Here is a 13,198-nt window from a genome sequence, read left to right as displayed (position 1 = left end):
TACATTTTGTGCAGCCTGCCAGAAAATAACGCAACTCCTCGTGCAGAAGTCCAGAGATCATAGATCTTTGTTTTTGGCACCAAGATCTGTGTAGTAGAAATATCCCAAAACACATCTGTGAATGTAGTTTTGATTCGTGACAACAGTTAATAATCATGCTGTAACATGTGGATTCTGTACATAGCCACACTATGCTACAGTGACCATTTTCCCATGCTCGGCTTCACATCACTTAGAAATTTGTAAGTAATATTAAGATTGGGGTCTCTTGAAATAAGTTCTATATGTGGGCAATTTGTGAATGTGTAATAGATACACATTGTAGTCATTTCATCATATCAGTGCTATCCTGTAACCAAGGACTAATCATTAAAGGCCTTTGTTGTATAAAATGTCCACTATACCTTGGAAGTGCTCATGTAGCACTACAGCAGCTTAGCAATCGAAAAGCACTACCCGTTATTGCACTGTTCATTCTCAAATAACTAGTGAACGTCTGAGTGAAGCCTCGAACTGTTAGTATCAAAACTAAGCCTGGAAACGACTTCCTTCCTACATACTCTAGGGCAGAGACGGATATGTTCATGCATAGGTAAAGGGTTTAAATAGTCTGCACGAAAGGAAGCTAGGACATGCCTCTAATTCAGTCACTTAATCGAGGTAGGTAATTTACATCATGAAATAAGGAATTACACGAAAGTAAGCCCAATTTCCCAGAATTGACACTGCACTGTACATACTTTATTATTGGTCTTTTAAAATACACATTTTGCATCCCTAAATTGCGCCCAGAGCACACTTCAAGAAGTGTATTAATCAGTGACATAGCAGGCATTAACCTCTCAGTTGATTTCTGTGATGTTGATTCCTAGCTACTACCCCAAGGTAGATGCTCTGAGCAGTACTTAAGCCAATTTAAAAAGTACCTGAGCTACTTTGTCATAGCTTGTCTAGCATACTGGTAAATCATGCTCAAAAGAAATGCGTGGTAAGATGGCTGAAAGATGCAGTTTTATATTATTGGGAAATAGTTAAGGCAAAAACCATGTCGGACAAAAGAATATGCAAAATAAAGTAACATAACGGGCGTACAGCTTCGCAAACACCAAACTGAAAGCATTAGTCCACTTCCAAAATGGTGGGTATGCAGGGTTTAAAGAAACATGACTTACTGGATTTACTTTGTGTTGTATTCACTTTCACTTCAAGAACTATATCGTCCAAAAGTATGCTCTGCTGAAGGTAGTTCACCACTGTACTCCACCTTGAAACCAGTGACTAACAATGTATTCCATTACACATCTTTACGTCCATTAACAATGTTTTCACACAAAGCAAACTGTAATATATAGGGTTTGCTAATGACACTAGTCACATTTTCCTACCTCACATGGATCGGCAAAATTCGTTGATTCATTTCTATGAATTCTGCACCTGAAGATGATTAATGATTAACGCCACTTAAATACAATTCATGGTTATTAATCCACTCAAATTCATCAACTCCAACTTGCTCTTTGCGAATTAGGATATCTATGAGAGTTAATTTGGTAAACTTGAAAACAAGTAATGGTCTTCTGTGTCAACATGCTAGTGCTGCATTTGGTGGCAGACGGTCCTGTGATCAAGGTGTTTAACCTTCAAGCACAAGGTACAGCCACTTATAAAGATGAAATCTGGGGGCAGGCCATGGCTCCTAAACTGATCTCTGAAAAACGATTCTTAATATTTATGTGAAGACTGCCCGCTGGTACTCTACTTTCAACGAGGTCTCCAGAATCTTGAATGTTTGGCACTATTTAAAAACTCTTGTGTATTGGTTGGTTTTGGACGATGAAACACTTATCAGGAGGCAATGCTGGAGGATCTCTTTGAAAGAAGCTTCTGAACGGCTTTGGTTTAATTTTGTCCATATATCCCTGGAATCAACAAGATTGGTGTATTTATGACACTAGGAGAGATCTACTGGAAAATATTGAAACCAAAAGGCCTAACTATCCTTACCGTGATGGAGTAACTGAAAACTTCTGAGTGTCAAAAAAAATCACAGCATATGAAGTTCATTTGGATTGGGTGGAACCACAATTTGCAAAAAAAGCTGCATCTAAATTTGAGATAAGGATTCTTGGCCCTGGTAAGATTCACACATAAATGGCGATTGCTGGTAATGTACTCCATAAAATGCCCTTACTGCCTGCGGAAGAAGAAACCTAATCTCGATATTTCTTTTATTTATGCTAATCAGCCAAAGAGATGGCAGACAACTCTTTTTTAAAAACTTGGCATTTAAGATATTCGTTTTGCCTTCCACATCTGCAAAACTGATACCCCCACTCAGCTTGGTATGTGCGCAAAAGACAGCTCCATTTAGCAAAGTGTTGGAACCCCTTTACTGTCCAAGGATAAGATTGTAACTATTGTTATCTAATATCGTGCTATAGAATGCAAACTAAAAATACAAACTACAAATCTTGGAGTCGGCGAGCCCTGCCTTTGCTGCAATTTGTTCAGCAGATGGATAAAGATAATCTGATACAGATAAAATGATGATACGTATTTATTGCTTCACCACATACTTATTTCTAATTATTTCTCTTTCTTTCTTTTTAAATTGTGTGTACTGCTCCTTGGATTTTTAAACTAACACAATGGAAGAACCTGCATTAAGACATTAATATGAATTTGCGATCTGCACTGTAATTTAATATGGTGCAATAGTTTTAGGGTAGTGTACTACACTTACTAAACTTTTACTAGTAATACTTAAAGTTCCAGGACGAAATCCCCAGTCTTCTTTAAAGGCAAACCCCTAAAGATGGGGACAGAAGCGTTTGAGTTTAATAATTTAAAACATGGAGATGAGTGTTTTTACACGGAGGGCTGCTCAACCATTCTGCAAAGCAATATCGTGTTGCCCCAATTTTAGGCAATATAACCGCAATTGTTGTTGAGGAGAGGCAAAAGGGTGGTCCATGGTTGGGGCGCCAGAGATGGCCAGCTACCACTGAAAGCTGCCAACAAGATTCTGTATGTGAAGTCCAAGAATTCTCTTATAATATGGGATGTGGATAGCTGACTTACAACAGGATTACTCTTTTTATATCATGGAGTGAATAATGAGTTACTCCTACGGTCATCATCATACCTAAAGTCTCGGTCCAATATATGCGAATATACACAGGGGAAAGGCAGCACGGTGGCATATATATATTCATAGTGTGAGATCTACTATCCCCTTAATCATGAAGGTGGTCCCAATGAACTCTGATCAAGGACCAGTCTCCATGCATTACACTTAAGGCCACTACGTGGCTTGGTTAAGGCACAGTTCAAGGAAAAGAAGCTAAGAACATATGGGCAAGAGGTTGATAACCAGCACCGCCGGTCTTCGATGAATCTAAATAAAGTCAATGTCACAGATGAATTGGTTTGGCATTTTGGCCCTTTGTGGTTTGTTGTTGCTGAACCTGAATGGTCCTTCTAACTCCAAGACGGGCGGCTGGTTAGGCAGATACAATCACTTAGCTCTTCTCCACACTGGACCAGTTCTGACAGGAGGGCAGCAAGCCTTGCCTCTGGGCATGTTCAGCGATGGCAGTGTAGCAGAAGTAGTACTGGTCAGCAGTCTGAATGCTGAAAGCTCTCTGCGTTCTCATCCGCTGTACGGTCTGGTACACGTTCAGGGTGCCAATATCTTGCAGCTGAGATAGGCAGATGTCCAGGGAGCAAAACGTACCTAGAAAGGGAAGAGTGTGGCAGCATGAGCGAAGGTTAGGTCACTCCGAAATGTATCACATCCCTCATTTTCCCAAAAGTGAACACACTGTCTCCGGAAGAATTACTGGAAAGAGAATATGTATTTTTGAGATTGTACGGAATAGAACCTGGAGCAAAACAGAGAGATGCAGAGAGACTAACGAGGGGACCGGTCTTGCTTTCCTGCGGGTTGGAAAGGAAAGATGGCAAAAGCCCCACTCTAATGTGATATGGCTTGGCTTTTCTTTGATTATAATGGAGAACTTCAGTGCACGGTGGGGAAGTACCAGGGAAGAGCACCTCTTGCACTGGGTACGAGTACGGAGGCGTCTGTGTGAGGAGGAGGATGACCTCGTAAGAGGGACTTGGCACAGGAGAGGCACAATGGCATTTATATGGATGTGGACAAAAGTCTCCCATTGTGCAACGGAAGTAGGTATGTTCGCGCGGCACCACCCCTCCCTGTGGGGCTCCAAGATTGGAGAATAGGAAAAGGTCTGCTCAAGAGGGGAAATGAGTCGAAGCCGGGCAGGGGTTGTGGGGGGTGGGCGGCGGTAGTATTTTAAGTGTTCCTTGTATGGGTGGGTACAGGGTGCGTGCATACAGTTTACTTTAACGAGGAAGGGTCTACACAGTCATATAAAGTCGCCTTTAATACTAGAGAGCACACAATCCAGTGCAGGCAGCTCACCTGTCCTGCCAATCCCGGCACTGCAATGCACCACCATGGGAGGCCCGCCCGCGTGACCTTTCCAGCGCATTCCCAAGGCCTTCACGGACAGTCGCTGCTGGTGTTTCACGGCCCCTAGGAAATCAATAAGTGCTGCTGCGGACGAAGGCACACCATAGTCTGGCCAGCTCAGGTACTGGAAGTGGAAAACCGGACGTCGCTCACGGCTCTGTGGCAAAGGCAAACAATTTGGTCACATACAAAATATGCCAAAATAGTACACCTGCAGTAAACTCCGAAACGTACATTGCAAAAATGACATATTATTTCATTATACATGGAGCTCGGATAAACAAATGAAATTCTCCACATAAGGCATTCACAGTAAGCATTCCAAATACACTGTGTCTTCTGATGTCTACAGCTCCTCCTGCTCCTGAACTCAACGATCAGATTCACCCAATCCTGGCTTGCAGATAATCACCTCAAACTCAATGCCCTGAAAACAGTTCCTTCTGATCTCACCTCCAGCAAAGATTTCCACCACTCAAATCTGGCTTAAACACCTAACCGCATTCAATGTCCAACCCACCATCGTGGACTCAGCAAAATCCTTAGGCATAACACTTGACACCAATCTCAACATGCAGCAACACATCAGCAAGGCAACAAAGGGAGCGAACTTCTAGATGAATACTCTGAGGAAACTTAAACCCTACCTCCCAGCCAAAGACTTCCAAACCGCAGTACAAGCACTAGTCATCCCACGAATTGAATACGGCAGCACCGCCCTCTGCGGACTCCCCCTAACTACAACCGCACCACTAAGAGCTTCTCTAAATGCTGCAGCGAGACTCATCACTGGGTCAAAAAAGCACTCCCACATTACCCCTGACTTGAAATCCCTGAATTGGCTGCCTTTTGAAGCCAGAATACATCTGAAAATCGCCTGCATGACACACAAGGCGGTACACCTAAACTCACCCGGCTACCTCGCTCAGAAATTGACAATCTCTGGGGGAATTAGAAACACGAGAGGCACAAACAATCTTCTGCTGAAACCTCGAAGATTCCGGAAGGAAAAAACATACAAGCGCTCCTTCTCAGGAATGGCGCCTAGGATTTGGAACTCACTCCCTCCCGAAACCAGGCTTATATCTTCCTTTACACTCTTTAAAAAATAAGTAAAAGCTATCCTCATGGCTAAATACACTTGAACTATTATCTCGAACTCTGTTAACACCCTGCACCGATCTGTACCACATGTTTGACCCCTTTACTTATCTGTATGAGTTGTCTTATTACTCACAGGATTGGCTTTGCAGCCACCTATTTGTACTGTGTGATCTATTGATTTATTTGTTTGACTATGTTCCCTCATGTACCCCTCTATGTGAAGCGCTCTGATATCTGCGAAGATCTTGTTCGCGCTATATAAAACTTTGAAAATAAATAAAAATTAAAAATAAACACATGATGACAGACTAGGATGGCCATTCCTTAATATCGATCTATTCTCAATACCCTATATACCATTCTGGGTTTTCAATTTAGTTTTTTCAGGTACATTGGTTTCCTTTAGCCTCTTCCAGGCCATTTTGTAGTTAATTTTTTTTGCCCCAACGACCTCTGCTTCCAGACTTTTTCATGATATTGGATAGGAGCTGCTTTCATCGGAGAGCGATGGAGAACCAGGCACAAGTGCTGATTGTTGCATCTTCAAGGTAGGCTATGGGGGCCAAAGGAAGCTATATAAGGCTGCATAGGCTCTGCAGGAGGAGAGCGGACATGTGGTTGAAACCCTTTGTGCACATGATATATGAAGGCAAATGGAAGATTCACACAGGTACAATGCCCAGAGGAAACAGTTTCTGGGGAAAAACAAAAGTTACTTATCTGTAATCTGTGGTTCTCCAGTTATGGTATATTTCATAGATTCACATGCCCGAATCATTTCCCGTCGGAGTGGGAGTCCCACAGTACATAAAAAAAGCAATAATTATGCATATAATAACCATAACATAGGTAACATAGAACCAGGTAGTAAAGTAGCCAGAAACTAAAAGGAAAAAAACGTCCACATTTAGGACTTGTCCAAATCATTATATACAGTCCAAACTGCAGCCAATCATGCGACAGCACCTTCCAGAATGTTCTCCTCAGAGGCTCAGGCTCTCAGATTTTCTCGCACAAAAGTGATCCACAGTGAAAAGAGCATAAACGAGCTTCTGAGGGGAGGTGGGTGGGTTGCATGTGACTATGAAAGATACCAATACTGGAGAACCACAGATTACAGGTATGTAATTTCACTGGCAGTAATGCTACTGAGGCGCACCTCATTTAACAGTACAATCAGATTAGGCTATATATTTAGGGAATGAAAAAGTATAGGTCATCGACATATTTACATTTAGGGTTGGTGCCTCTCGGGAAAAAACACCCTACTACCTAGGTGCACACATATAGAGGGAATATCCAAAGATAGTCCCTAAGTATTTCAAGCTATATAAACGAATATCCCGGCACTCAGTTGTAACAATTTAGGTCCTTATTTATTAAAGAATAAAACTTATTCTGTACGGAGATCCTAAACATTCATCCACAAGTAACAATTTTGGTTCTTATAAGTAAGAGTATTTTATTAACACACATTAGTGAGCACAATCAGAATAATTTATAAATCAGACAAAAGATAATACAAATTTCACTGATGAAAGACTGACCAGGAGAGGATGGTAAACAGAGTATACGGGACAATTCGTATTTATATGTCCTCCTCTTCCTGATCCACAAGAAACAGCAGCCGACACGTGTTTCGCCACGTCATGTGACTTCCTCAAGGCTTCTGAATATTTATAGGACGAGGTTAGGTGTCTGAATCTGTATTCTTCTTGTTGATTCCCAAGATTTAAGAATTTGTTTAACGGATGACTTTCTCCAAAAGTTTTTTAATGCTCCTATTTACTGTAGTTCATAAGTCTGACCCAAAATCTACGTATAATTTGTCTCAAAGGCACGAATCCAAAGTGACGCAAAAGTTATGTCAGTATATTTATCAAAGTGCGTCAAAAAACCAACGTAAAGTATGGGAAACTTGAATCAAAGTTCGCATATTATTTATCCCTCTGAATTAGTTATCCATTGAAACACTCTAATATTTATTCGGTTTTTCCTTAGTTTCTCTTTTCTTGGGTACATAGGATGACGTCCTCGAACTCGTTGTTCAAGTCATGGACGTGTTTATTCAATAAAACTGATTGATGCTAAGAACATTTTCGATTGTAGAGCGTGGGTAGTGGGCTCTGATAAGCCGCGTAAGTAAACGATTCATCCTCTCTGCAAAGGCTACCAGGTACAGATTACAGGTAAGTAACTTATTCTTCTCCAGTATTGGGGTATCTTTCATAGATTCAAATGCCTCAATCAGAGTAGAAAGCAGTACATCCATCATAATGCTCGAAAGATCCTAATTGTACCATAAGCATATGTACAAGAGACATTATGCAATAACACACATAAAAGCTCTAATATATCATATATAAACATTGCTATATATATATATATATATATATATATACACACATACACACACATATATAAAAGGCAATGTTTATAAAAATAAATGAACATAGCTGAAATGTCCATTTGGACGCTGACTAACCTCCTGAGGCGGAAGCCGGGAGCATCTTTCTTTACTTTGCGCTTTTTAAATTGAATATTGTGTGCTGTTTTAAAAATTATTGTTCCTGGCTGCACCTGCACTTACCCTTCCCTTCCCTCCTCGCTTCGCTCACCCGATTAGGTACTGCTACGAGGACTGCGAGGGAAGCGCCATCTTGGGAGTAGCCGGAGTTGCCGCTGAAGCCTTTCTCCAATCTACACATTCTAAGGAGGCTTTGCTCACTCTTCAAGATTCGTCCCGTCCCCTCTGCCCTGCTATCATTTCCCACCTAAAAGACTTGGGCATTTTCCATACTCCATCTCCTCCCTCGAAACCCTTGGTTCAAACTTCCCATCGACATGGACAACGTAAGCCTGCATTGACTAACACTCCAAGGCTTAACGTTTTTTACCTGAACACCAGATCCCTAGTAAAGCATCAACTCAACATTTTCCTCCTCCTCCCCTTCCAAAAACCTGATATCCTACTTCTCACGGAAACTTGGCTTAATATTGATTCATCACCAGATATTTTAGCAGCACTTCCGGATAATTATTATACCGTGTTTCAGGGAAAATGGGGGAGGGGGGGGAGTAGCTGCTATAATCAACAAAAGCTACACTTTTCCCAAAAGGTCGTCTCTTGAGCTCACTACAGTTGACAACTTAGTCATTAAGTTTGACTCTAGCTCAGGATCCCTTTTGTGTGTTCTGATATATAGACCCCCCTCAAAATATGCCATTATTTCCATTTTCCTTGTGTGACCAACTAGATACTATGGTCACCAATTACACTAATACCTTATTAATTGGTGACTTCAACTATTGGTTCAACAGCGAGCTTGCCGGCCCATTGGCCAGTGAACTTACAGAGCTCCTCATAGGACTTGGTCCGATTACTTTTTGATCCAATTTAACATCTTCATCACTGAGACTAAAACTAATGTGACCACTGAGGAGGGGTCTATCAGAAAATGGGGCTCCCTAGACACTGTAGCCTTTCTGGAAAACTTAGAGAATACTATACTCCCCCCAACACAGACCCAAATGAAACCGTGGTCAACATTTCCAATTGGATTACCTCCTCTAGCGACACCTATGCCCCGTTGAAAAAACTTAAAACTATCCGTCAATCTGACGCTCATAAATGGTTCTCCCCCGATCTCAAGGCAAAAAAACTGTATGTCCGTCAAAAAGAGCGAGCATGGAGAAGATCCTATGATCCGCTTAATAAAGTTTCTTACTTGGCCGCTCGCGGTGACTATATGAAGGCCAACCTTTCAGCTAAGGCTGCCGTCTTTTCCAACATAATCGAGCAGTCTAATAATAACTCCAAGGACATTTTTTCCATAGTTAACAAACTTTCGAACCTGGGCAGAACCCAGCCCAAGCCGGTGGCCACTCAGGACTTCTGCAACACTCTTAACCAATATTTTCTGGACAAAATTGTGACCATTAAATCCAGTATCCCTATTACCACACCCACTGCCTCGGAGTATACACAGGTCTCAAACACCTGCCTGTTGCCTGTTTGGATGTCCCCTGTTTACTTACCCATTTGAATAGGGTAAAGTCTGGCTCTCCTCAAGACTGCTGCCATCCCTATATTCTAAAAAAAAGGTATTTGCTACTTTTCCATCTCTTACTCTAGATCTTCTTAACACATCGTTAACTTTAGGCATGGTACCCAACTCGCTCAAAGAAGCAGTTGTGGTGCCTCTCCTAAAAAAAAACTAGAGCCGACCATCTTAGCAAACTATAGGCCAATCTCCTTACTTCCATTCCTTGCCAAGGTATTGGAAGCTCATGTCACCACTCATCTCTCTAGCTTCATTGAACAAACTAACGTTCTGGACCCTGCCCAAGCCGGATTTCGACCGGCCCACTCTACCGAGTCGGTCATCACAGCAGTTTTGGACTCACTGCGTCATAATGCAGATATGGACATCCCCGAGGCACTGGTCCTTCTTGATCTGTCGGCTGCGTTTGACACGGTCAACCATAATATTTTGCTCGACCGTGTCAGACTAGCCGGCATCTGTGGCTCAGCCCACGATTGGATCAGGTAATTTCTCAGTGACCGTTCGCAGGCAGTTGGTCTACCTCCTTTCTCTTCTTCCGCACTTCCCATCACCTGTGGGATCCCCCAAGGTTCCTCACTTTCCCATATTTTATTTAACATTTATCTGCTTCCTCTACTTCAGTCCCTCAAATCTTTTAAAGTCACCACTTTTAATTGTGCAGACGATCTGCAACTCACTTTCACAATTGACAATTCATCTGATTCAATCCTTTCATTTCAGAATACCATGCTCTTTATACGCCATTGGATGGACAGTAACCAACTAAAGTTCAATCCGGATAAAACGGAACTGGTCCTCTTTGGCAAAAGCCAGCTACTCTGGGGCCCACACTATTGGCCATCTGAACTAGGCCCCCTCCCACTCTGTCCATCTCGGTTAAAAGTCTGGGGGTGATTATTGACAGAGACGTATCACTAAAACCTCAAGTAAATTCGGTGGTGGCGACATGTTTCTTTCAGCTCCGAAAAATAAAAAAAGATCAGCCGGATGCTAACACAGTCAGCCTTGACCCAGGTAGTGATGGCCTTGGTGTTGTCTCACTTAGACTACGCCAACGCCATCTACCTGGGCCTCCCTACGACCCTTAGTAGGCGCCTGCAGATGGCTCATAATAAGGCTGCAAGACTCATATATCGTCTACCGCGCTGGCAATCCGCCAGACCTCTAATGAGGCAACTTCACTGGCTCCCTATTACTCAGCACATCATTTTCAAAGTTGCCTGTATGGCCTTTAAGACTCTGCATACTCGTAAACCAAAATTCATCCAAGACCTCTTACGTAGATACACTCCTTCTCGCAGTTTACGTTCTGCTTCGCAAATTCTCCTCTTTCTCCCCCGGTTCAAGTTTCAACGCAAGGGTGGGAGAAGATTCTCCACTCTTGCTCCCAAACTGTGGAATTCCCTTCCCTTGGAAATCCGTTCTTCCCCTACTATGATCTCGTTCAGAAAGCTTCTGAAAACCTGGCTGTTTGTCCAACTTTCGGCCTAACTATATTCCTATTTCTTTGCTTGTCTTTTATCCATTTAGCTCCTGTTGGTCAGCGCCAAGAAACCCTCGGGTGTGCAAGCGCTATATAAAACTTTGATAAGATAAGATGTGTCTGAGAAAACAGTAAAGAGGAGGAAGTAAGAACAGAGGCTCACCTTATTTAAAAAGATTACGGAGAACAGCTTGTTCTACAGACGTATCTGCATTACTGGCAGCTTCCAAACAGTAGTGCTTGGCAAAAGAGTGCCTGCTGGACCATGTTGCAGCTCTGCAGATTTGATGAAGCAGCACACCAGCAAAAAGAGCAGTAGAGGAGGAGATTGCTCTAGTAGAATGTGCTCTTGGAGTGGTTTGTAATGGTCTTCCTGCTTGTTGATGACAGAAACAAATAACAGCAGAAATCCAACAAGCTATGGTCTGCTCGGATATTGGGTGTCCCTGGCGTATTCTTCCATAGGCCACAAATAGCTGGTCAGATTTACGGATTGAAGAAGGACGTTGTAAATAGAATTTCAGACATCTCTTGATGTCAAGGGTATGCAAAGTCCTTTCCACAGCTGATTGAGGATTAGGAAAAAGTCTTTAAAATTATCGGTTTGTTTAGATGGAAGTACGCAGGTACTTTAGGCTTAAAACTGTGGTTAGTGCGTAGCACTACTGAGTTTGAAGTGAATTGAAGGAAAGGGGGATTAACAGTGAAGGCGTGAATATCACTGACCCTTCTAGCTGATGTTAAAGCTAATAGCAGAGACACTTTCCAAGATAAAAACTTCAAATACACTTTATGAATAGTTTCGAAGGAGTGCCGCATAAGTTGTGATAGCACCACGTTAAGATGCCAGGATGGAAGTGGGCGGCGGATGGGAGGAAACATTCGAAACAATCCCTTGAAGAACTGTTGAATGTTCCTAGCTTAATAAAGAGAGTTGGAACCATCTTGTCGAAATCTTGAAATAGCCTCTAAAAATACTTTAAGAATAGAATGGGAAAGGCCTGATCTTGCCAAGTACAAAAAGAATGGAAGGATTTGCTCAGGTTTTGCATGGATCGGATGAATATTGGCATTTTGACACCACATGCAAAATCTTTTCCATTTAAGACTGTACATCTTAATAGTGAAAGGCGCTCGAGCATTCCTTACAGTCCGCAGGAATGTTTAAATGAGCGAATTCAAGGAGTTCAGGTGCCAGGCAGTTAATCTCAGAGATGCAGGATCCGGGTGGCAGATCTGTCTGTTCTGGAAGGACAGAAGGTTCGGTATTGGTTGAAACTGAATGTGATTGCATTCGGAGAGGAGGAGGAGTTCGGTAAATCAGAACTGGCGAGGCCTCCTGGGAGCAATGAGTATCAGGCGACAAGGTTCTCTCTTCATTTTCCGGAGAACCCTGGGAACCAACGGTATCGAAGGAAAGGCGTAAGCATACATCTGCAACCAATACATCGAAAACGCATTCCCGCGGGACCCCTTGTGGGGAAGCCAACTTGCGAAGTATGGGCATTTGCGTTTGTGACTGGTCGCAAACAGGTCTTGATCGGGACGACCCCGCTCCAAAAAAATTCGATCTAATGTTGGGCGATGTAGCTCCCACTCGTGATTGGATACTGTTGACCTGCTGAGGGAATCCGCTAGGACATTGGAAACTCCTGGAACATGGACCGCTGACAGGCTGTTTCGGTGTTGTATCGCCCAATCCCAAATTTGTTAGGCTTGTTGAGAGCAGAGCGGACCTTATTCCTCCTTGTTTGTTCAAGTTGTGCATACTTGTTGTTTTGTCCGTCCGGATTAATACTGATGCCCCAAGAATTATGGTGCGAAAAGATTTTAGGGCCAGGAAGATGGCCAGCAATTCTAGGAGGCAGATATGCCACGTCTGCTGCTGGACGTTCCACTTGCCGCTGACCGTCAGCCCTTGAAGGTGTGCTCCCCACCCCTCGAGGGATGCGTCCGTGGTGATTACGAAACTTGGAGCATCCACTAGGAATGCACAACCTGCTGCCACGTTCCTTTTGCAAGTCCACCAGTGTAAGGCTTCTCTTA

The 13,198-nt window shown here is 42.8% G+C and overlaps 1 protein-coding gene across 1 annotated transcript in view; it reads right to left on the bottom strand.

Annotated features, from left to right (window-relative positions):
- Nucleotides 1-2,539: 2,539 nt before the first annotated feature.
- PTPN9 (protein tyrosine phosphatase non-receptor type 9) overlaps nucleotides 2,540-13,198 on the bottom strand; it is a 354,751-nt gene continuing 344,092 nt past the window's right edge. Inside the window, exons 12-13 of the mRNA XM_086959304.1 lie at nucleotides 4,448-4,655; nucleotides 2,540-3,736 (exon numbers count right to left, since the gene is read on the bottom strand). Of these exons, the coding sequence (XP_086815430.1) occupies nucleotides 3,522-3,736; nucleotides 4,448-4,655 (423 nt within the window). The 3' untranslated portion in view covers nucleotides 2,540-3,521. The remainder of the gene's footprint in view (nucleotides 3,737-4,447; nucleotides 4,656-13,198) is intronic.

Source organism: Lissotriton vulgaris, chromosome 2_2, assembly GCF_964263255.1.
Source record: "Lissotriton vulgaris chromosome 2_2, aLisVul1.2, whole genome shotgun sequence".
NCBI lineage: Eukaryota > Metazoa > Chordata > Amphibia > Caudata > Salamandridae > Lissotriton > Lissotriton vulgaris.
The sequence above is the reverse complement of the archived record's forward strand: the minus strand, read 5'-3'. Positions and strand labels throughout refer to the sequence as shown.